General features: G+C 41.3%; 1 protein-coding gene across 6 annotated transcripts; it reads right to left on the reverse strand.

Annotated features, from left to right (window-relative positions):
• Positions 1-1,529: 1,529 nt before the first annotated feature.
• LOC119850510 (serpin B6-like) lies at positions 1,530-24,160 on the reverse strand. 6 transcript variants are annotated; one of them, XM_038388607.2, is made up of 7 exons: positions 23,835-24,160; positions 12,469-12,646; positions 9,649-9,786; positions 8,222-8,339; positions 7,844-7,986; positions 4,678-4,845; positions 1,530-2,943 (listed from the first exon to the last, which is right to left on the reverse strand). In XM_038388607.2, the coding sequence occupies exons 2-7, from the start codon at positions 12,634-12,636 to the stop codon at positions 2,545-2,547; spliced, it is 1,134 nt and encodes a 377-aa protein (XP_038244535.1). In that variant the 5' UTR covers positions 12,637-12,646; positions 23,835-24,160; the 3' UTR covers positions 1,530-2,544. The 6 variants fall into 6 exon arrangements, with proteins under 6 accessions (XP_038244535.1, XP_043364345.1, XP_043364343.1 ...); XM_043508410.1 differs by lacking the exon at positions 23,835-24,160 and adding an exon at positions 23,584-23,641; XM_043508408.1 differs by lacking the exon at positions 23,835-24,160 and adding an exon at positions 20,868-21,407.
• Positions 24,161-25,035: the final 875 nt, after the last annotated feature.

Genomic DNA, 25,035 nt, shown 5'->3' on the forward strand with positions numbered 1-25,035 from the left:
AGGAACACCTAGAATGCACCAAAGACTGAGGTTAAGTAAATTATTGTAAAAGGTACAATTAGCAAGTCTATGGCATCACTTTACCTACCACAGAAATGCAGTCACTTCTGAACTGAAGCAGATTTTCAGTATTGTATAGGAGTGTTAGTTTAGAACAGACTGAAGAAGTGGTTAATATAGGTTTCAGAATGCCTTAACCTAATTTGGGATTTGGTCAGGACACCACTGCAAACAGCTCTTGCTTTTATTTTCTCTTTTCACTGTCTTGGAACTGAAGCATTTGACTCTGTGATTTTAAAATCCCAAAACTATGGAAATAAAGCAGCAATATCACTCAGTTTAATTTAGTCATATGGAGCAACTTAAATTCTAAGCTTGCATTTACTTTTTAGCACAATTTCTACTGCATTTGAGTAATGGATGACAATTTAAAAAAAATACACAAGTTGCAGGCAATAGTATAAATGAAACTAACTGAAAGTCTCCCATTTTTCTTGCCCAGTGAAAGAATTATGGGCCAAAAATCATTGCTGATGGAAGCACAAGCAACTCATCTGAAGTCAGTTGTGTCCTGCCACCAATGATTTTTGGCTCCGTGGTGACAATAAGGCAGCGTGGGTCTAAGATACAGGGCACTGGACTGGAAGTTAGGAAATGTGGGTGCTACTTCCAGCTCTGCCAGTGACCTCCTGTGACTTTGGACGAGTCACTTTACTTCCCCCTTCTTCTGTTTTGACTATTTTGTCTCCCTGTAGTAGGCAGTGTACAAATGCAATAGGCCCCCAGTAATGGTTGGAGCTCTAGGCACTACTGAAATACACATAATGAAATATGCTTTAATAGTGAACTGGTTCAGCTGGTAGGAGGGTTTCCCTAAATTTCTCCAGAGTTAAAGAACTGCTGTGTTGCATGCCCACTGTCAAATCCCAGGGCAGCTTAGAATGCCCTAGCTCTACCCACAGGAATTGTTCCTTTTCACCTCCTTTAAAGTCAAGTCAGTGTTTTTACTTCCTTACAGTTTTGTGGATAATGCCAAACTCTGTTCCAGTGCCTGTAGGTGCAAAGATTGTGAAAGGTCTGGATTTGTAGGTGGCAGAGGGAATGAAAACCTTGCATTCAACCCAGGACTGGTATCTTATTGCAATTTATAATACAGTGAAAGGTTATTTTCAACAACAAGGTTTTCATTGACACTATTCCTTACCTACTCAGACTTCACTCCGCCAGGTTAAGAGGTGCTGTTGGCAAACCCTAACTGGACGCTGAAACTGAGTTAGCTTCAACACTCAGAACAGCACTAAATTCTGTGTTCCAAGTTAACCACTCTATTTACACATTCTTGGCAGCCAAGTATTATAAAGAAGACAATACATACTGGACTGCACTGGAGGTGGGAGCCCTGCTAGTGCAGTCTTAGAATGGCAGAGCCTGTCCCAGTAGTTATCAATGGCAAAAATTCACACACTTGTTTCGATCACACTACAGCTGAAGAATTACACAAAACCAAACAAAACCTGGCCACATAGCACTTCACATCAGTTCCTTTATTTTTGGCTCAAGGAGCAGAAACAGCAAGACCAAAATCACTGTATAAAGCCACTATGGCTGGACAGTTTAGCATTATTAGTCTGAGCAAAAAAGATATACAAACTGCTGAGTTACATATTGCCTTTGTGGTTTTTTTTACATTAGATACAAATGAGAGCTCTCGCATTTAACTTACTGTATGGTGTCCTGGAAGTTTATTATCTTTGCTATAGATAGAAATGTGTGTCCTATTTCACAAGTGTTAAAAACATTAGTGTAACCCAGGTTAACTAGTGATAAGACACATGCAGAGTGAAATTCTGACCCCACTGAAGTCAATAAGAAGTTTTACCATTGACTGCAGTAGAGTTGACTTCCTTGTCTTGAATAAGTACTTGCTCAATTATTCCCCAATGACAGTTGTGTTAGTATCGTTCATAAAAATCTGTTAGATGGCTGCACAGCTAGACATGGAAGGAACCAGTCTGGAAAATGAGACAGGGAGAAGGGAAATTTGCAAAAAAGCATTTGGAGGTCAGTCAGAAGACAGTCTTCTTTCTTTTTCCTCTCCCCACAAGATCTTACCACTTGTTGCTAAGCAACCCCAAGTATGAGAACCAAATTTCTAGGGGAATATGTACAGAGATGGAGGGATGCATTAAGCAAGTAGTTATGGCTAAAGATGAGCCAGGACTCAAGCTAAAGAAATCTGCATTTATTTAGATATACAGGATACAAGGGGTTTTTCCAGTGAACTATAGCAAATGCCATTTTAAGTCTTATCACTTGGAACAGACATTCTTAAATGATCCTGTTATTTAAAACTGTTGCTTAAATTTGAATAGAGGACTACAAAAAGCTGTTTCAGGCACACAAAAGAAGGGTGTTTAGGGCTGCACTATGTAACATTCAGCATCTATACAAATCTTGTTGCTTAGAATGCCAAAAAAAAAATCAAATCCCAAGATAGTACAATGGAAATAACTTCACTGTGTTAATGGCTGCATTTTTTTCTTTTTAGGGGGAACAAAATCTGCCATAGAACAGAATGTTGCCAGTTTTGTTGTGCCGGATAAAGAAGAGGAAAGGATGGTCAGCAGTGAACCGTGGTACAATCAGTGCACATCGCATAGTGATCACTGCTGTAGCAGCTGCTGCCTCAGTGCCTTCTTCGTTTACCTCCACAAAGGACTTGTGAACAACCTCAGACAGAACTAGGTCATTGCTGGCTGACATTCCAGATAAATCCACCTTCTTTTTGTCAAATACATCAGCCATTCCCATGCTCTTCAGAACAGGCTTCAGATCATAAGCTTGCTCCACCTTAAATCTGGGTAAAAATACCTCCACTTCACTATAGTCCATTTCTGAATTTATCCACTCTATAAGTTTCTCATGGGTAAGTTCTCTTTCCAGCTATAAGAAAAAAAGTCAAAATTAAAGAGGAAGAAAAGCCAGGAATTTATACTAATGAAACAATGAACACTGTGTGTTTACACAGCAGGGATTAGCATCCTTTCCTGGTCTGAATGCTACTGCTGTAGTCAGAAGGAAAAATAAATGGCATTCAGATACATTCTTATATCAGTATAGTCAAAAGGTCCTCTAATGAGGATCAGAGCCCCACTGTACTATATGCAAGTACTGTCACAAGTCCATCTTTCATGGTGACAAGTTAATGCAATTGCATGTTGTCTCTAGTAATGAAGTGTACTTGAAAGACATGGTATCAAAGTTCCTTCCCCACTCTGAACTCTAGGGTACAGATGTGGGGACTTGCATGAAAGACCCCCGAGCTTATTCTTACCAGCTCAGGTTTAAAAAAAAAAAAAAACTTCCCCAAGGTACAAACTTTGCCTTGTCCTTGAACAATATGCTAACACCACCAAGTGTTTTAAACAAAACCAGAGAAAGAGACCACTTGGAGATGTCTTCCCCCCCCCCCAAGTATCCCCCCCATGCCCTACACACTCCCTTTCCTGGGGAGGCTTGAGAATAATATCCTAGCCAATTGGTTACAAAATCATCGAAGACCCAAACCACTGGATCTTGGAACAATGGAAAAACCAGTCAGGTTCTTAACAGAAGAATTTTATTAAAAGGTGAAAATCCTCTCTCTAAAAGCAGGATGGAGAATATTTTACAGGGTATTCAGATTCAAAACAGAGGATTCCCCTCTGCGCAAAACCTTAAAGTTACAGAAAATAGGAATAAACCTACCTCTTAACACAGGGAAAATTCACATAAAACAAAAGAAACTAATCTGCCTTGCCTGGCTTACCTATACTGGTTGCAATATTGGAGACTTGAATTAGGATGGGTTGGAGAAGATGGATTTCTGTCTGCCCTCTCTCAGTCCCAAGAGAGAACAACCACGTAAACAAAGAGCAGAAAACAAAAGGCTCCCCCCCTTGCCCCCAAGATTTGAAAGTATCTTGTCCCCTTATTGGTCCTTTGGGTCAGGTGCCAGCCAGGTTGGCCTGAGCATCTTAACCCTTTACAGGTAACAGGATGTTGTCTCTGGCCAGAGAGACAGCGTATAGCAGAAAGGTATATAGCAGCGTATACAGAAAGGTGGTTACCCTTCCCTTTATATTTATGATACATGGCTACTGTGGGAGAGGCATTACTATTTCGCCATTCCTTGCCAGCTCAGTAACAATATAGCACAGAAAGGAAATCAGTAGCTCTTGAATGGAGGAGCACTTAAACTCCCATATGAAGCAACCATTCGGTACAGTAAGGGAGAGCCAAACCCACAACAGTTAGAAAGGAATATGGGGAAAGTTCGTCAAACAGGAAGTGATTTTTGTGAGAATGGAAGCTCTCCAGGATCTCCTTCAATCTGTCACTCACTACATTCTGGCTTCATCCCACTCCCTGGTGACCCCTCCTCTGGTCAAGAAGTCTCTCCTTTCAGAACTTAACATTTCTCTGGACATCGGAGAGAGCTGGGTTTACTTGACAGTGACACATGGTATTCCCATCCCTTGGGGGACAGATGCAACGCCTTCTCAGCTCTCCCACCTTGTGCTAATACTGGTAAGTTTGGAGCTTGGGTCTTGAATTCACAAATCTAAAGGAGATTTAGTCAAATGCTCTTCTCTGGCAGGATTTGAGCTGCCTTTGTATTCAGTACAAATGCCTTACCCGTTCCAGGCCAGTGGAATTATCTTGAATTTCATCAGGAAGTAGGATGATCATACTAGTCTCGTTATCAACATAAGGGAGGTCAAGGATTTTGGTCTGAAAGTCTGCTATGTAGCTCATGTTAAATTTAGCTTTCTTGAACATCATCTGCACTGGTTTGGTCTCATTCTTTTTAAAAAAAAAAAAAAAAAAAAAGTATCAGTGTCAACAAGTAATACAGAGCCAGCATGTTGGTACTAACCTAGAAGAACTGGGATTCAAATCACTTACGACATCTGAAACTAGGCTGGACAGAGCATTAGAAAATATGGTAGGGAAGGGTCCTACCATTGCCCATTGGGTTGGGAGGGAATGAACCAGAATTCCATCAGGCTTTTCCCATTTGTAATGCCTAGTCCCTTGAGATTTATTTTCGGGAAAACAACAGAGGTATTTTAGTTGCTTAGTTTGTAGCTTCCTATCAACAAAATTGTTAAAACACTGGACCTCTGTGCCTAAAGAGTTTCATACCTGGATTCAAGCCTTTTAATTTAAAAACATTTTAATCTTGGCTTCAAATAGACAGGGAACATTTTCAGCTTAAATATTTTGTTCTTTTAGGCTACTGGTGCTGGAATGCAATCTCAAAAGAAATATAAAATATTTTACTGATGTTATACAAAATAATTAAATCCTAAAATTATAAAGCCACGAATGGTTTGAAATGACCATTTTGAAATCCACTATCTCCTATCATTTTTCTTATGGAGCACAAGCTTGTGAGGATTTTTCATTATTTTCTTGTCATTCAAGATGACTAACAAGATGAGAAAATAGGAATTAGCCTGAAACTGTAAGGCCATTAATCCAACTTTTCCAAAACTTAAATCTAAAAGGTTAGTAGGCAGGAGATTTCAAACCTCTGACTGCTAAATGACAAATATGGCCATCGCTGCTACTGCCTGTTAATAAAGAAAAGGAGGGGGTTGAGCGGACAGGGGCACAAAGCCAGATTTTCTTAAGGATCTTGCTGCGTTTTAGGGAAGGAGCAGGCAGCAAAAACAAACAGTGATCCTGTAAGTAGATTAAAGAGAATGGCTCTTTGTATGCTGGAAAGGCTGTTGGGAATTTTTCACGGTTGATACCAGAGAAGATCCTAAAAGCTCAGGTAGCATCTGGATTTCTGAGTGCTTATCTGAACTCCATTTCTGACAGTTCATTATGACTAGTAAGCATAAGCAGGCTGAGGATAAAAAAAGTGCGTTTTACAGTTTGTTCTGGAAGCACTGAGATTTGTGGTCATTCCTATGCCTTATAAAGTGAATTTCATAGTTGTAGGTCATCTGCCATCTTCCACTCGAGTTTTTGTGACCGACAGTTCTGTATTCCTAATAAATTCCTTTAAAAGTTATATTCCCTGTCATGAAGAAAATGCAGTCCTCGCATAGTTCAGTCCGGTTTCATAGCCAGCTTTGAAGATTAGGGTCAAAACTTTAATATGACCCTGTATTCAATGGGGAGTCAGCATAGTACTGATTCCCCCCCCCCCAACCTCCAAAGAAGAAAAGGGAGAACTAATCAACTTCACAAGTTAGGGCTCTTTCTGGGAATGGCCTGGTAGGAAAGATTGGCACCAACTCCGCAGTAGGTCTAAGGCAGGACAGTAGCATTCTATCAAATGCTTCAGAGAGATCCAGTAGTGTGAATTTGTGTCTCTTATCCATGGACAAGAGCAGGTCATCCATCAACACTACTTGTGCTGTCTGTTACCTATCAAGATCTGAAGTCCAGATTTGGGGAGGTCAACTATACAGATGGTAAGCAGGTGTATCCACTTGCATTTTCTTTACATTATTCACAAATGGGAAAGAAGTTAGACCCTCAAGCATTAATTAGTAAAGTCTGGTTTCCATTCATGGCTTCTGGAGTGCTGGCCTGACTATAACATGTGTTGGGCTGGGCGATAAAATTCTCTCTCTAAAAGATGGCATTAAGAGACAGTAGTGCTTCCAGACACTCCTGAATGTCTTTCACCATCCAGGAAGGGATGGGTACAAGTCACACAGGCTGGCTCACATTTCATTCAGTTTCTTGGTATACAAATGGGTTGAGCTCTCCAGAATCATGTTACCAGTTCCGGTTTGTGCTCTTTTGTGCTCATGAGGATGGATGAGCTTCTGCAAGAAGGAGGGCTGGCCTATCGCCACAATGAGAATTACTGTATTATGCTTTGGGGTAGTGTGGATGCACTTTAAGATGAGATTTTCACACTGTGATGCGAGTAGCTAAAAAAAATAACCCGATCTAACTTGTGTATCAATTTAATGGTGGAATCCATTTTAAAGCAAAAATGATCTTGTTTTGATCAAAGTTTGCTGTAAAGAGAAGTGTTCCATGTGCAAAAGCATTTGAACGCAAGTGTGTTCCCTAGGACCCAATTCTTCTCACATTTTTTATACTATTGTACCCCTTGGAATCCCAGTCATGGACCAGGACCCCACTGTGCTAGCAAGAAGACCATCCCTGTCCCTAAGAGCATACAATCTAAGTATAGCTGTTTTACACTCATTTGCCTCCACGGTCTGCAGTAGAGTTGCTCCTGATTTACACTGATGTGAGGAGAATTAGCCATCGCCACAAATCAAACCTTACAAGACGTGAGGTACTTGAGCATTATTTGTGTTCCAATTTTATCACTGGGTAAAAACTGAAGCAAAGGGGGCCAGTTTCTGTAAGCAATTTTAATTCTGTGGTAGTTCTGCACACCAAACTGCAGCATATTAGAAGACAGGGAGGTTAAATGACTTCCAGGTTCTCTAACCACTGAACAATTTATGGGATCCCAATTTATGGAGTCCGACACTCGTTTATCCACATTCTTCCCTTCTGTGTTAAAATTTTATGTTAAAGGCTACCTCCCTCCAACACTGAAAAGATACAGTGAGAGGTGCAGCAGAAAGCAAATGAAGGAAACAAGGGATACATCTAAGTTAATGTGTTTAATTGAAAATGTAGTTTCAAAGATGTTTGCAATAAACTAACCAAAGGGCTTGTGTTAAGGGGATGGGATGGGGTAGAACAGAGGATTGTGGTAAAGTATATTTAGGGCAGTCCTGATTAAAAGCATTTCTTGTTTTCTCTGGGTGAAGTGTACTGCAAAATTTAGCGACATTTCCCTACTTCATACCTTGTTAATTTTAAATTGCCTTTCCACTGTGCGATCCTTGTTGAATTGGGTTTCCCAGTTGCCTTTGAAGTAGATGGCATTCACCAAGACCAGTCTGGTCATTGAATCAACAATACCCTGAACCAACAGATTCTGGATTTTACCTTTAGGACACATTAAAGGAAGAATAGATTTTAGCTGGTACACATCTGTCTACTTAGTTGTGTTATTAACAACAGTATCCTCTACCCACTGCACAAGACAAAAACTACATCTTAATCTGAAGGATTCAGTTCTGTTTTTCCTCTCCTTCCCTTATTGTATCTCTCCTAAGACCATATGCTTTTTAAGCAGGCTTTGGCTGTTCAGAAAGACACTGGAACTCTGCAAGCTACTTACCTTCAGTTTTTTCTTCTACCCAAGCATTTATATGTTTTCTGGAATCTTCTGCAGCTCTAGAGAAGTCAAGTTGTTCTAGCTCTGCATGGTAGAATTTCTGGCAGGAGTCTATAAATGTCTAGGACAAACAAAGCAGGATGTCTTAACAATGTATTTTTTTGACGTGCGGTTGTAGAAGACTCAAACATAGAATCTACTTCTTCCTCTCCAACCCCTTCAGAAGGAGTCATAAAATAGTCTTTAACACCAACTTGTTGTCACTTCTTTTCAAACTGAATGATTTATTTTCTATTATTACATTAGTCCAAGCAGCTGGCTAACTGACAGATCAACAAGACTGCAGGCTGAGAGTAATGCAATCAGTTTGCTTCGTTTGAGAGTACAAGGCTTTGTAAATCAATCTCTAGATAAAGGTTTTTTGTAACCCTCCCAGAGTAACCCAAACCTGATCTAGTTCAGAAGTGAAACCTCAGGGGGGTTTTTCTATATTATGTGTGGACCATGACCACCTGCTCTTCAGCCTTATAAAAGGCCTGCTGTGCAAATATCAATAGGTCAGTAATTATGTGATTAAGTCAAAATCATGCGCTCTCTCTCTCTCTCCAGTTTGTATTTTGGAGTCTTCTATTTTATGGACCAAATGCCAAAGATGCAAAGTTTAAATATGTAATCACAGTGGTTTTAACTTTAATTGAGAAGAGGAACTCTTGATCTGAGCCCATTTATACTGGCAATCCTTTTAGTAATAAAATTACTGTAAAATGGGGCAGGTAAGGTTGATTGCCTTACTGAAAATTCAAGTTTGTTTTTTAGAATCTAAAACTTGAGAGATTTTCAGTTACCTCTTAATTTTCTGAGATGAAGGAAGGGTATTGGAAAGAATAAGGTTAAAATTAGGGGTAAATGTTTTTGGATACATTTTAAAAGGGAAATGTATACCCCAGTAGCTGTTACATCTCAGCTAAGTCTTTGGAGAATTTTTAATCACTCTTATGTCTGATTTAAAAAAATAATTATGTGCCCATTGCTGTGTCCTTTGAATGCACTGTCCAATTTAGGGGGAGGGAAGACACTGCAAAAAGTCACACAATAATGCCTATTACCCTCCCTGTCCACCATTTGAAGGAAATCCTTAATCTTAGCTCCTGGCCAAAAATGCCTGAGTGATTAATGGAATGCTGAAGAGTTGGAGTTTGATGGATCTTCCATTGAGAACACTCTACTCCAGTTCTCTAGAGTTCAGAGCTAGGGACTGTCAAACAGTCAGCTGAGCACATGAATGGATTTTACAAGGAGACTGGCTTTGGTTAGTCAGGTCCTGAACTACATAGTGCCTGTAGATTAAAGCCAATCCCTTGATTTGCACTCAGAAAAGGAAGCGTAGCAAATGTGTTATAACACAAAAACAAACTGAACGTTTGACTTACTGCAAGAAATTTAAAAGTCTTTTCCCCATAGAGCCGGTTGGCAATCCTAAGCACATAATTAGTGCCTGGTTTGTTAATTTCAGAAATAAGGGACTGGTATCCATCGTGAATGTCTTCAGTTTTGTCCAGAGAAAGCACCTATAGAAAAAGAGAGCATGACTCAGCACGACCCACATGTGCTGAAACATGCACTTTGGGACAGGTTAGTACAATGACTTTCAGCAGCTTAGAGATGAAAGCTGCAGCCTGAACACCCAAGACAGCCCTAAAAGGGAAAGGATTTCCCAGTACTCAACACATTTAGAGCTCATTGTGCAGGTGAGAAGAGAGAAACTGCATACAAATTTTTACTGTGGGAATAAACATAGCTGTTTTGAAGAGACCCTTCACTCAGTCCTAGCTTTAGGGCACATAAAATGAACAATTCTGGAGAGTTTAAAGGAAAACCATCAACTTGAAATCTACTCGGTTTCAAAACATACATTAATTTAAAGTAGCTTCGGGTCCTATACTTGTCTCTATATCCCCATGTCGATTTTTATAGCTTTGTAATTACTTTCTTTTAATTTGTTTCATTGTGCAAAAGAGTCTGACAAACAGGGAAAATGTCTCTATGGAAGAAACAGTGAAGCACCAAGTGCTGTCAAATGCACAAGTATACAAACTGGGGGAAATTTTATTTTTCCCTAATCTGAACTGTTACTTGCAACACTAAGAGGTTAAAAAAAAATTCAGAGAAGGTAAGATTTATGTTGACGGTATCCCTTTCAACAGTCCTTTTCACAAAGCTTCCAGCAATGTTTTGGAACTATGCCTTCAATTCAAGAAGTACCATAGGATGCTGCTGTCTTTGCAACAGGGTCTCCATTTTGCCTTCTATAAGGGATTTTTGTTGCATCATTTCTTGTTTGCATTGTTCCATTCCTTCTTCACTAAGATGAAGCACCTTATAGTACAATAGTTAGCACAGGTTCTCTTGGGAATACATTCAAGAACAGATCTGGCTCTTATCTGAGCTTAAACATTAGTGGAATGAAGAATTGTTATGGAATGACTTAGTGCTCCAGTACATTAGTCCTTTGCTTTAATATGAACAAGATTTATTTACTAGAGATCAAGAATGGCTCTTATTGTACGAAATACTGTAGTGAAGTAAGACACCCTGAACATCCCTTTCTAAGGGAAAACTTTAGCTCTACAGTGCTTCATTGCATGTGGGGAGGCAAATGCCCAAAGTGACAAAAATAGCCCAAGACCTCAGAGGCTTCCCAAAGGACCAAACAGCCAACAGGGGAGACGGGCAGCTCATCGAAGGCACTGTCTCCGTCAGACACAACAGGCCCAATTCAACTAAATGCAGTCTGGGATAACTTTGTGAGAGACCCATGGTAAGTCTCTGGGCTAAATTCACTGATGTCACATCTAGTAGGTCAACGTTTTGAAAATCAAGATCAAGCCAAACTTTGCTTTCATTTACATAGGTGTAAATCGGACACAATTCCATTGAAATCTAATAGTTACTCCAGTTTTACACCAATTCAACAGAAGAATTTGTCTCAATGTTTATTTAAACATTGTAGTTTAAATAAAATAACCCTAGTATCAAAGTTTAAAATTCACCCTTGGTTTGAGTTAAAGTGACACTAAAAAGATTGAATTCTTACAAAAAAACTACCTCCCAAATGTTGGGTTTGCTTCAAAGTAATAACTGCTAAAAAATGCCATGATATGAATTCCAGGACAATTGCAGAGCTGTTGTACTGCTTGATATTTTGAGCAACAGATTTTATTGACACAGAACAAGGGAATGTTCATACCCACTGTCACAGACTCACAGGTCATGTCACTTCAGCACACCCTCCAGTGCATGTAATTTTTAGCAACATTCTAAACAAAAAGACATATACATGCCAATTCTAAAAGTCCTTACAAATTATAAGAAATCAGTTTTAACTCCACCCTATTTTACTGTTGAAGCTGCACGTTTAGACATACTCTTCCCCTCCCCTAAGCCAAATATTGCATAAGGCTCTAAGTGGACAGCTATACATCTAGTTTCAAAATTTGTAATTCTCACCCCAAGATTCCAAGTAGACTATATTAAAAATATAAAAGAGAAGTACAAACTAAGAGAAACTAAAAGGATGTAGATGCCACACAGAAGTCCTTCCCTCTAATAACCTCTTTGCAGCCAGATCTCAGGGCCTCAACTCCATCCTCATCTTCCCTGACTCCTGCCAATTTTGCCATTATTGATCACTCTCCTTTTCTAAATCTTGTTCTCCCTTCACATTTGTAACTCCATCTCCTGGTTCTCCTCTTACGTCTTTGCTTGAGCTTTCAGTGGGACCTCAGGGCTCCATACTTTGGCACCCAACTCTTCTTCCCTAGGCCCTCTTTCTCTCTAGAGGTTCTGAGTGCTCATTGGAGCAGGATTTGGCATTAAGAAGTTAATGAACGAGGCCTACATTTTCAAAAGCGACTAGTGATTTTTTTGGTTGCCCAACTTGACACCTTACAGGGGGCCTGATTTTAAGAAAATGCTCCTGGCTATGTTTTTAAGACATATTTAGGTTACTAGTATAATCCGATATTAATAACAGAGAATGTAATTGAAGAAGTTCTTTTCTAACTCTTGAGGCAGCTAGACAGCTCTATTTTTCAAGGCACCTCAGCTGTATGGTGCCACCAAAATTCTACTCTCAGACTCACAAGGATGATAATGGGAGTTTTCCATAGGTACAGAACATACAATAGAGATCTGTGGTTCAGCTTCTAGAGCAAAGTTGTGTTAAGTGGTTCAAGTTTATCCAGACATACCTTTGCCAACTGGGCTGCAGTGTTACCTTTTGCACCCAAAAAAAACATGGACAAAGCAGAGGAGATACTCAAAGGAGAAAAGAATAAGTTCTCTGTATTGGCATTTTCACTCAGCTTTTTGAATAGGTTGAGTGCAAAGGTGGTATTTGCTTTACTGAGATTATCCATGGTTCAGAACCTATAAGATAAAACACAAAGGAAAGATCATATAAGATACAGATTTAACATATAATGAGTATTTAATGTGCCAGATTCTCAGCTGGTATAAATTACCATAACTCCATTGAAGTCAGTGGGAACTACACTGGTTTTACCCCATCTCAGGATATCGCACAATGTCAAATAAGTTTAAGGACCATGTGTTCCGTCTCTCTCTCTCTCTCAAAATCCGAGTTTATATAAGAGCCTTCAGATAACAAGTGGGACAAACTCACAAAAATTGCAAAGTTTTCCAATTCTCTAAGATTCATGTTGATTTTCAACAACATTGTACACGGTTTTTCAGGAATTCAGTACCTAGCATACAGAACTGTCTAGCCTCACAAATATCATTTATATTTCATATTTATACAGGTGATCCAAATTTATCAGCAGATGTTGAATTTGTTTTATATTTAATGGTCATTATTGGAGGCACGTTGTTTAAGTCACAGTTGTGCAATAATTAATGCTTCAAATTTACTTTAATCCAACCTGCAGTACATAATTATTTGAATTTATATTACATTCTCTGGTGTAAAATATTCACTGCATGTACTTTATGATCTGGGTTGGTAACTTTCTTAGTCAACTAAAAAGTGATTTGGGGTTTAAAGTTCTATAAACATCAGCCTTATTCACTCTTAAGTGGTAAATCCACATATTACTTCTCTGTTTCTAGCCCACTAGCATAGTGTTTGTCTTCTATTTCACAGCACTATTATGGAAAGTGGATCCTGTGACTATATATTCTAGGAGGGGCGGAGTGCCACTTCTGCAGAGATAGGGAGATTGAAACCTGTCATTAAAGAGAAAAGACTACTATAAAGAGCTCTTTACTTACCTGTGTTTCCCTCACCATCATAACCTCTCTCTCTTCCTACTGTGCCCATTATATTTTCTTACTTCCCTTCCCATTTTGCTTCAGAGTAGTAGCCGTGTTAGTCTGTATTCGCAAAAAGAAAAGGAGTACTTGTGGCACCTTAGAGACTAACAAATTTATTAGAGCACAAGCTTTCGTGAGCTACAGCTCACTTCATCGGATTCCACCAAATGCATCCGATGAAGTGAGCTATAGCTCACGAAAGCTTATGCTCTAATAAATTTGTTAGTCTCTAAGGTGCCACAAGTACTCCTTTTCTTTTTTCTCTTTAATGTTTCATCCCTTTCTTTTAACTTCCTTTCCTCTTCCCTTCCTGAAACCTCAATTAGAGGGCAATTGTTCAGCACTGGTTTTGTTTTATATTCTCAGCCCATCTACTCCTGTCTGTCAGTGACCAACAGGAGATTCTGCTTCCAGCATTTTTCATTCAACCAATTGGGAGACAGACAGCAATCATGATAAGAGTATTTTAAAAGGAATATTATCCTTAATTCACATTGTAATATGACAGAATCTTTAGGATTAAAGAAAGTCTAATGAAGATGAGTAGTAAACATATGTGCCCATCCAAGAACACATACTAGTAATAAAACAAAGGCTGTGTTGGCATCTGATGACTGTTCTGTAGCTTATATGAAGTTAATTTGGTTGTCTCCATCTAATAGCCAGTGAAAAGGAGCCCACAGTGCAGTCTGTTTACTAATCTCCATAACATAATGGCTTTATTTTTATGCTGCCACTCGGTAGTTGCTCCTTGTAAATACACTTATGCATAAAGAAATTACTGGAAAGCTCCCAATTTGGGTGCCGCATTTCAGGAAAGATGTGGACAGATTGGAGAGAGTCCAGAAAAGAGCAACAAAAACGATTAAAGGTCTAGAAAACATGACTTATGAGGAAAGACTGAAAAATCTGGGTTTGTTTAGTCTAGAAAAGAGAAGACTGAGAGGGGACATGATAACAGTTTTCAAGTACGCAAAGTTGTTACAAGGAGGAGGGAGAAAAATATTTTTTCTTAACCTTTGAGGATAGGACAAGAAGCAATGGGCTTAAATTGCAGCAAGGGAGGTTTAGGTTGGACATTAGGAAAAACTTCCTAACTGTCAGGTTAAGCACTGGAATAAATTGCCTAGGGAGGTTGTGGAATCTCCATCGTTGGAAATTTTTAAGAGCAGGTGTCAAGGTTCCTTCCCCACTCTGAACTCTAGGGTACAGATGTGGGGATCTGCATGAAAGATCCCCTAAGTTTATTTTTACCAGCTTAGGTTAAAAACTTCCCCAAGGTACAAACTTTGCCTTGTCCTTGAACCGTATGCTGCCACCACCAAGCGTGTTAAACAAAGAACAGGGAAAGAGCCCACTTGGAGACGTCTTCCCTCAAAATATCCCCCCAAGCCCTACACCCTCTTTCCTGGGAAGGCTTGATAAAAATCCTCACCTATTTGCATAGGTGAACACAGACCCAAACCCTTGGATCTTAAGAACAATGAAAAAGCAATCAGGTTCTTCAAAGAAGAATTTTAATTAAAGAAAAGGTAAAAGAATCACCTCTGTAAAATCAGGATGGTAAATACCTTATAGGGTAATCAGATTCAAAACATCCCTCCAGGCAAAACCTTAATTTACAAAACGACACAAAAACAGGAATATACATTCCATTCAGCACAGCATATTTTACCAGTCATTAAACAAAAGGAAATCTAATGCATTTCTAGCTAGATTATTTACCAATTTAACAGAGTTTCTGAGACTGCATTCCTAATCTGTTCCCAGCAAAAGCATCACACAGACAGACCCTTTGTTTCCCCCCTCTCCCGATTTGAAAGTATCTTGTCTCCTCATTGGTCATTTTGGTCAGGTGCCAGCGAGGTTACCTTCGCTTCTTAACCCTTTACAGGTGAAAGGGTTTTGCCTCTGGCCAGGAGGGATTTTATAGCACTATATACAGAAAGGTGGTTACCCTTCCCTTTATTTTTATGACAGCAGGTTATACAAACCTCTGTCAGGAATGGCCTAGATAATACTTAGTCCTACCATGAGTGCAGGGGACTGAACTAGATGACCTCTCAAGGTCCCTTCCGGTCCTATTATTCTATGAATTAGAGCTGATTGATATATTTTGTATTTTCACAACCTATAACCAGCAGGCAATACTAATTTAAATTAATTGTTGCGGGGGGGGGGGATTTATTTGGTTATTGATATGGCAATAAAGAGCTAAAAGAAACTGGAGAGTCTATACAAAACTGTCAAGGCAACTTTCTAATAAAAAATATTCTAAAACTATTCAGCTATTTAGGGGATTTCTCAAGTGCACAGTTACAGCACAGTAGCAAAGAAATCATTTTTGTAGAAGGATGGACTGTTGATTACAGTGCTATTTTGGGACGCAGGAGACCCAGTATCAACTCCCTGACCTGCTACAGACTTCCTGTGTGGCCTTGTGCAAGACACATAGGATATGTCTATACTGCAGTGAAAGATCTGAGGCACAGATGTGGCTAGCGTGGGTCAGCTGACTCAGGGCTGCAGGGCTATAAAACTTCAGTATAGAATTCAGGCATAAGCTGAAGTCTAGCTGCTAAGACCCCATGAGGGGGGAGGGTCCCAGAGCTCAGACTCCCTCCTATTGCCCCATTGATTCTTGAAAGAAAAAGAAAAAGAAGAAAAAAAAAAGAGGGGAGAAGAACTACTGTTGGTCAGGACGACATCCAGAGATTACAAATTGGTTCCTGTTGCAGGGTTACCAGAAACTCAGTCTGATTTAGTCCAGGTTTGGTTACCCTAAGTACCACTGGAGCATGAGACACTTGTGCACTGTAAAGCTTAGACTGAATTTAAATAAAGAATCCACAGAGAATTTTACACCACACACACACAGGTAAACACCTGCACTTCTGAGGTTGTTAGAAAATAAGTGCAAACAGTCCACCTGGAGGAAGTGGGGGAAGGTTAAATGTTAACCTGAGGTTACAGATCCAGCCATCTACAACATGAGCAGTTGAGATGATAATAGTGAATTAACTACAGATAAGAATTACAGCCTTTTTATGATCTCAGCCAGTAACAAAAACTTCAAAATGTCTCAAATCTTTTATCCTAAGGCAGCAACTAACATTGGTGTGTTTATTGCTACAAAACACAAACCTACACCAAATTCACATTCCCGACTCACAATGTCTAACATAGAGGAAAAAACCCATATCCTATCAACTTCTTGTTTCAACAAAAGAAAAATGCTTGCTGTCAGCTTTGCTGTTAACTGAGGCATTATTCAACACGCCTGCCAAACTGTCAAGTATATTTGTCTGATATTGTACATTACTGTAACTGACTCAAAACAGAGGCTTTGTTAAACTCAGGAAAGAGTGCAAAAGAACTGCATTTAAATTAAAAATAAGAGCACCAATCTCCACAGCCCTCCAGCACTCACAAAGAGAAAAACATTTAGTTGGAGATTTTTTTTTTCTGTTTCACTGAGAATGATTAATTAAAATTTAAATTTGAGATTAACCAGGCTGGGTTTTCTACACTACATTATCATCTGTTTGATCTTTAGATATTTGAGGTGTAGTCTGAAAATTATCAGAGCTCAAGCAATAAGAAGGGCATTTACTCTACAACACTGAATTAAGGATACTATTTAGTGCTGTCACTTTTACAAAAAATAAAAAATTTTTGCCCTGCACAGAATGCAGTTAAGTTTACTCATGCAAATTTTTGTAGCCATCTTACTGGAAAACATACTCCAACCACATTTTATGTTACAACTGCAGTAGCAAAAATCCTACTAGACACACACACACACACACACAAGCCAGCTGAACTGTTGTTCATAGACCTTTTGTCCAACCTACTATTTTTTTATTCATGTCACTTAGAGCTGAATGGATCTGCCTAGAATACTAGAGGTTTAGTTAAAGATTGCAAAATTAGAGTTCATGATCTGTAGTGTGCTGTGAGGCTAACCAAATGATTCGAGTGAAGTCACTGATATAAGCTCAGCATGACTGATTTGCACCTTTATAACTTGTCACTTGTGCCAAACTGCACACTGTAATAGCTCTGATTCACTTTTTCCAGCCCTCATGATCAGCAGTTGATAAGTAATCTTATACTAATGTGTCCATTGGACAAGAACTACACTCTTTGGAATGGCCTGCTCACATCCCCCTTGTCAAGAAAATTGAGGGGTGGGAGTGGAAGACAGATCTCTTCTATTTTATATCATACAGAGTGAGAGAGAATGGACAATCTTATTTTTGTTTTCCATATTTTTCAATATTAGATGGTGTGCTGGGGGAGGAAGGCTTGACTAGTGCATTCCTATGCACTGGCTGTTCCCCAGCTGCCACAAGGCCTATCAATCCAAGACAGACAGGGCACAAATTAGGGAAACCCTGTGGGATACTCTAACTCACACTGAAGGGCCAGAGGATATGGATGAGGTGTAAGCCAATTGCCCCCTCCCCGTACTAGAATTGGATCTCCCTCTCTCTTGTGTAGGTGTGATACATGTTTTATAGTTTTAATTCCCGTGGTGTTTTTTGCTTATTTGGTTTTTGCATCATGTACCTTTTTGGCACTATTAAAAGCACCTTGAATTTACGTTGCAAGTTGATTGAAATTAAATTTATTATGTTCTAGAAAAACAACAGACTCAGTACTGGCACTTGTTCTTTGTCCTCCTTGACTCCAAACTAGGAGATAAGAAAGCAAATCGCAGACCTGCTAGCTCCTAAACACCTCTGACCAAATATTGCAAGACCGATCTGTTGTGATCATGCTGTCTTATTACTGAAGACAGAAGTTTATCAAAACCCTGAAACAGATAATCAACGTACAAAAGGACACTCACTCTGGTTCCGAGATAGTGCTAACTTGGAAATAGCAGGAATACATTTTGACTCTATTTGATTTAGAATATTAAATTGACCATCTGGTTTGAGGGCAATATTACCAAGTAACTGAATCATCTGCCTTTTTCCATTTTACAATAATCCTATTAGGAAAAAGAACATTCTTCTCCCTCTCCCTTAGAGGAAAGCATCTCTCTGTGGTATACAGGTCTATGTATATCACGGGCCCTATTATTAGGCCTCGCCAATCAGATTCCTTTCATGACTATGATAATGGAGCTGTTTTTTTAGTTTACCAAACAGTGGAGTCTGTATGTGTGCTGGTACAGACTGCTACATGTCACAGGGAATAAAATTCTGGGATCTCAGACAATGGCATTTCTCGTATTTCCACTTTGCTCTGTGCTGTGTAGGATAACTCCCTGCATTACAACATGAGTTTCCATGCCACAACAGATAATTCTTTGGTAATTTAGAAAAATTTCTAGATCTATGGTCAACACACTCTAAAAAGAACCAATCCTGCAATCATGACAGCTGCCACAAGCTTTACAATCTTTCAAATTTGCAGTGCATTTCTCCTCTAGTTACTGAAGCTGAAAGAGGGAAAAGAATCAAAATTAGGGGAAAAAATCAAATGTATTTAATAACTGCTAACCTGCATATACATGAGAATAAGAGCTACCTTTTTTAGAATTGACATAACGTTTAAAAACTATCACAGAGATATCAAGAGGCTATAATAATAAAAGAGCACTTAATTTCATATTGTTCCTCACAGTGCATCCGAGGCACGTGTCAGGTAGCGGTGTGTATCATGTTGTCTAGCTCTGTTTAAATACTGTATTTAACGTATACATATTCAATAAATCCAGTTGAATGAAACAAAAAGTTATGGAGTAGAAATGGGAAACTAGGAGATGTGAGGAATTTGTTTATCAAAGGGCTTACTCCCCTTCCAAACTGCATTACGTTCAAGCTTCTTGTTCTTGACTTCTTGTTCTTGACTTCAAGGCCCTGCATAACTGGTCTACCTTCTTTGTCTGTTCATTCCAACACCCCCTTTCCCCCCATGCCAAAACTGCTCCGGTCCCTCCACTCTACCCCTGCTAGCAAACATCAAGTTTGTATAGGACTCAGATTTTAAGGATTACAGTGCTCTCTCATGACCATCTGCAGAACTCTAAGAGTTTCACTCTCCTTATGAGCACGTAAAGGTACTTCAGACACGCTCATTAGGGAAACATCAACCCCATAACTTGTGGTTGAACTATAGCATATCTTTTAGAAATACAGCCAATCTTAATTTAAAAATGTGAAGTGATTGAGACACCAAGTCTTTTGGTAAGTTATTTCAATGATTAATTATCCTCCCTGTTCAAAATTTGCACTTTACTTTCCATTTGATTTTGTCAAGCTTCAACTTCCACCTATAGGATCTTGTTATGCTTCTGTCTGCTAAATTAAAGAACCTCTACTACCAAATATCTTCTCTCCATGTTGGCACTTCTCCCATGCATGAAACTCCCTTCTTGAACTAGTCTGCAAAGCAACTTCAATCCCCATATTTAAATCCTTCCTTAAGGCCCATTCCAAATGTGACATCTACAAGCCAGCCAACTGATTAGTTTTTGTCAAATCAATGTCAAAAATCTCTTCTCTGCTCTCTGAATACTGTGAATAGTTTTGAATTTTAAAAATTAATCTTATAAAAAATTGTGTATGCATACCTATATCTATTTCCCCTTGTGTGGGCGTGTAATGGGAGCCAAGGCAGTATTTAACAAGTTTTAATGTTTATGCAGATATACAGTTATCTTAAAAACTAAGGTCACAATCTTGCAGTAAGTCTGTCTGCATGCCTGGACCTCTGCAGCCTGGTAGGACTCCATGAAGCAGTGAGTGGGCCTTTATGCAGGGTTTGCTTGAGGACTGAGGCCTGAAGTGTGTACCCAGAAGTGGCTATCCCCACCCCTCAAAAAGAAAAAGCTTGTTTTACACTGAAATAATACATAAGATTTTGGTGACCACAATATCACATAACTTTAGAAATACAGTTAGCTCTATCTGTAAAGCCAGGAAAAGAAAGTGAAGAACCCAGAATGTGCATAATACAAGCAATGAGTCAGAAAAAAATTAAGCCCCCCATTTCAATTAAAATTTAATTCAGGTTCACAGTCTAACCTTCCAGTGATTTTGTATTGTCTGTTTTATAGACTTATTAGAGAGACAAGCTGGGGAAGGCAACAGCTTTTATTGGAGCAACTTCTCTTGGCGAGACAGACAAGTTTTAAAACTTCTTCGGGTCTTGGACAGGTATTGAAGAGCTCTCTATAGCTGGAAAGCTTGTCTCTCTCACCAACAGAAGTTGGTCTAATAAAAGATATTACCTCACCCAACTTGTCTCTCTTATATCTTGGGACTAACAGGGCTACAACATTATATACTTATTGAAATACCAGCCAAAACATCATGCAGGCCTTGCAGCGGATCGTAAAATCTTCAGGTCAGTTTTGTCATGGGTAGTGCGGGTTTATGCCATGATACAGAGGTTATGAAAATAACGGTAGCATGTTCATTGCAAGCTTTATTGCCTCCTTCACTCCAGGACTGCAGGGATTCATTTAGAGACACCTGTCCTGTTTTACTGCCTCAGTAAATGGCAGTGCCAGGCACCTCCCATCGCCAGAGACTCTCCCACAAGAGTCAGCAGCCAAGGCAGGGCCCCTGTACGTGCAACGGATTTAATAAATCCCAAGTACCAGCATGCTGTGCTGCGTGTACCACACCCACCAGCTCGGTCCTACCCCACCGGCAAGGGAACCAGGGAACAGTCCTTCGCTGGCACTGCGAAACCCAGCGCCAGGCGCACAGAATCACAGGGTTAGGAGGGACCATAACGCTAAATAACCCCCTCCTCCACCTGGTCTTACTGGGAGGAGGAAGTCACAGGCTGAGCCACCTTCTCAAGGCAGGGAAAGGCCCCGAGGTGCCTATTGTGAATTGTGGATTCAAGGTTCCGGTGTCTGGTCTCCTAGGAGCCTGACTCCTCCTCTGTCCCCCACACGCCCCCAGGCAGACCTGCCCCCTCGCTCCCACCCATCCCACCAGGAGCACAGGGCACCGCTCCCCCAGCCTGCAGAGGCTTCCATCACACACGGGGGGGTCACGGTTCGGTTCCTGGCTCTCACCCCCCACCGGCAAATCAGCGGCACTGCAATGGGTAACCGCATGGCCCCACAGTATGCCAACATTTTTATGGCTGACTTAAAACAACGCTTCCTCAGCTCTCGTCCCCTAATGCCCCTACTCTACTTGTGCTACATTGATGACATCTTCATCATCTGGACCCATGGAAAAGAAGCCCTTGAGGAATTCCACCATGATTTCAACAATTTCCATCCCACCATCAACCTCAGCCTGGACCAGTCCACACAAGAGATCCACTTCCTGGACACTACGGTACTAATAAGCGATGGTCACAAACACCACCCTATATCGGAAACCTACTGACCGCTATTCCTACCTACATGCCTCTAGCTTTCATCCAGATCACACCACACGATCCATTGTCTACAGTCAAGCTCTACGATATAACCGCATTTGCTCCAACCTCTCAGACAGAGACAAACACCTACAAGATCTCGATCATGCATTCTTACAACTACAATACCCACCTGCTGAAGTGAAGAAACAGATTGACAGAGCCAGAAGAGTACCCAGAAGTCACCTACTACAGGACAGGCCCAACAAAGAAAATAACAGGACGCCACTAGCCATCACCTTCCGCCCCCAACTAAAACCTCTCCAACGCAACATCAAGGATCTACAACCTATCCTGAAGGACGACCCATCACTCTCATGGATCTTGGGAGACAGGCCAGTCCTTGCTTACGGACAGCCCCCCAACCTGAAGCAAATACTCACCAGCAACCACACAACAGAACCACTAACCCAGGAACCTATCCTTGCAACAAAGCCCGTTGCCAACTCTGTCCACATATCTATTCAGGGGATACGATCATAGGGCCTAATCACATCAGCCACGCTATCAGAAGCTCGTTCACCTGCGCATCTACCAATGTGATATATGCCATCATGTGCCAGCAATGCCCCTCTGCCATGTACATTGGTCAAACTGGACAATCTCTACGTAAAGGAATAAATGGACACAAATCAGACGTCAAGAATTATAGGTTTCAGAGTAGCAGCCGTGTTAGTCTGTATTCGCAAAAAGAAAAGGAGTACTTGTGGCACCTTAGAGACTAACAAATTTATTAGAGCATAAGCTTTCGTGAGCTAAGTGAGCTGTAGCTCACGAAAGCTTATGCTCTAATAAATTTGTTAGTCTCTAAGGTGCCACAAGTACTCCTTTTCTTTTTGTCAAGAATTATAACATTCAAAAACCAGTCGGAGAACACTTCAATCTCTCCGGTCACTCGATTACAGACCTGAGAGTGGCTATCCTTCAACAAAAAAGCTTCAAAAACAGACTCCAATGAGAAACTGCTGAATTGGAATTAATTTGCAAACTGGATTCAATTAATTTAGGCTTGAATACAGACTGGGAGTGGATGAGTCATTACACAAAGTAAAACTATTTCCCCATGGTATTTCTCCCTCCCTCCCACCCGCCACTGTTCCTCTGATATTCTTGTTAACTGCTGGAATTAGCCTACCTTGCTTGTCACCATGAAAGGTTTTCCTCCTCCCCCCCGCTGCTGGTGATGGCTTATCTTAAGTGATCACTCTCCTTACAGTGTGTATGATAAACCCATTTACGTTTCATGTTCTCTCTGTGTGTGTGTGTGTGTGTATCTCAATCTCTCCTCTGTTTTTTCCACTGAATGCATCCGATGAAGTGAGCTGTAGCTCACGAAAGCTTATGCTCAAATGAATTTGTTAGTCTCTAAGGTGCCACAAGTCCTCCTTTTCTTTTTGCACCTTAGAGACTAACACATGTTTTAGAGGATAAGCTTTCCTGAGCTACAGCTCACTTCATGCATCACGAAAGCTTATGCTCAAATAAATGTGGTAGTCTCTAAGGTGCCACAAGTCCTCCTTTTCTTTTTGCGGATACAGACTAACGCGGCTGCTCCTCTGAAACCCCCCCACCGCACACACTGCCCCAGCGCCCCGAGCAGCAGCGGTCACTGCAAGAGAAACAAAACTCACCGGACACCAAGGGGACCCCACCGCCCGCCCACCCTCGGCTGCTTGAGCCAACCGTGGGGCCGACTCCGCCTCCCAGCGTCTCCTCCCCGCCCGCCAGACCCGAGCGACCCTGAGCCCCAGGCTGGAAACTAAACACAAGTCGCAGCCCCGGCCCGGCTCCGGGTGTCTACCGCGCCCAAGGCCGCGAGCGCGGCAGCCTCCGGGCACCGCGGCCGGGGGCGCCAGGCCGGGAGTGAAGCCAGGGGCGGTACCGGGCTGGGAGCGGCCGGCGGCGGCGGCTGCGGGGAGCCGGGAGGCGTCGATCGCTGCCGAGCGCAGGTCGCTGAAGCGGCTCCGGCGGCCTCGGGCTTGTGTTAGCTCCGCAGAGCCCCGGGGTCCCGCCCTCCCTCCTGTCCCCGGAGCCACCCACGGGGCGTTTCCTCCCTCAGCCTCCGCCCGTCCCTGACGTCCTGCACTATCTGCGGGGGGCGCGGCCAGGGCCGCTTTGCAGCACCGGTGTTGATGCGCGGCAGAGTTACGTGCCAGCGCGTTGCCCGAGCCTGCCGCCCGCCCGCCACCGAGCCTGGGCACGTCTTCATTGCTGGTGCTGGGAGAGAAGCTTGGGGCCCTCGCTCTGCCTTTTGCCTATTGAGTTTCAACGCGGCCCCGCTTTCTAAGCCCCCTGTCCCCCCGCGCGCTGTTGGAGGAGAGAAGGGTGAGCGGAGAGCTGGCTGGAGGAGAGACATGCTGGAAAGTTTCAGGCGGGGGACTTGGTAGGGACCTCTACGCTGTGCTGTACGTTCTGTGACCCCCCCCCGCACACACACACATACAGTCATTTTTTTCCTACCAGAACAAAAGAGCTCAAGTCCATAGTAATAATTTAGGTTTCAGAGGAGCAGCCGTGTTAGTCTGTATTCGCAAAAAGAAAAGGAGTACTTGTGGCACCTTAGAGACTAACACATTTATTAGAGCATAAGCTTTCCTGAGTTTCAGCTCACTGCATCGGATGCATTTAGTGGAAAATACAGTGGGGAGATTTATATACACAGAGAACATGAAACAATAGGTTTATCATACACACTGTAAGGAGAGGTTTCAGAGTAGCAGCTGTGTTAGTCTGTATTCGCAAAAAGAAAAGGAGTACTTGTGGCACCTTAGAGACTAACAAATTTATTAGAGCATAACCTTTCGTGAGCTACAGCTCACTTCCCACGAAAGCTTATGCTCTAATAAATTTGTTAGTCTCTAAGGTGCCACGGGTACTCCTTTTCTTTTTACTGTAAGGAGAGTGATCACTTAAGATAAGCCAACACCAGCAGCGGGGGGGGGGGGGGGGAGGGGGAAGGAGGAAAACCTTTCATGGTGACAAGCAAGGTAGGCTAATTCCAGCAGTTAACAAGAATATCAGAAGAACAGTGGGGGGTGGGGGAGAAATACCATGGGGAAATAGAAAAGGAGTACTTGTGGCAC

Source organism: Dermochelys coriacea, chromosome 2 (assembly GCF_009764565.3).
Source record: "Dermochelys coriacea isolate rDerCor1 chromosome 2, rDerCor1.pri.v4, whole genome shotgun sequence".
NCBI lineage: Eukaryota > Metazoa > Chordata > Testudines > Dermochelyidae > Dermochelys > Dermochelys coriacea.

What these genes read in the sequence shown, in the direction of transcription:
- LOC119850510 (XM_038388607.2), bottom strand. Translation starts at nt 12,636, where the DNA reads ATGGATAATCTCAGTAAAGCAAATACCACCTTTGCACTCAACCTATTC. An exon ending in CTGCAGCCCAGTTGGCAAAG is followed by an intron (nt 9,787 to 12,468) that starts GTATGTCTGGAT and finishes CTTTTTCTATAG; the next exon opens with GTGCTTTCTCTGGACAAAAC. An exon ending in GGCAATTTAAAATTAACAAG is followed by an intron (nt 4,846 to 7,843) that starts GTATGAAGTAGG and finishes TTTTTTAAAAAG; the next exon opens with AATGAGACCAAACCAGTGCA.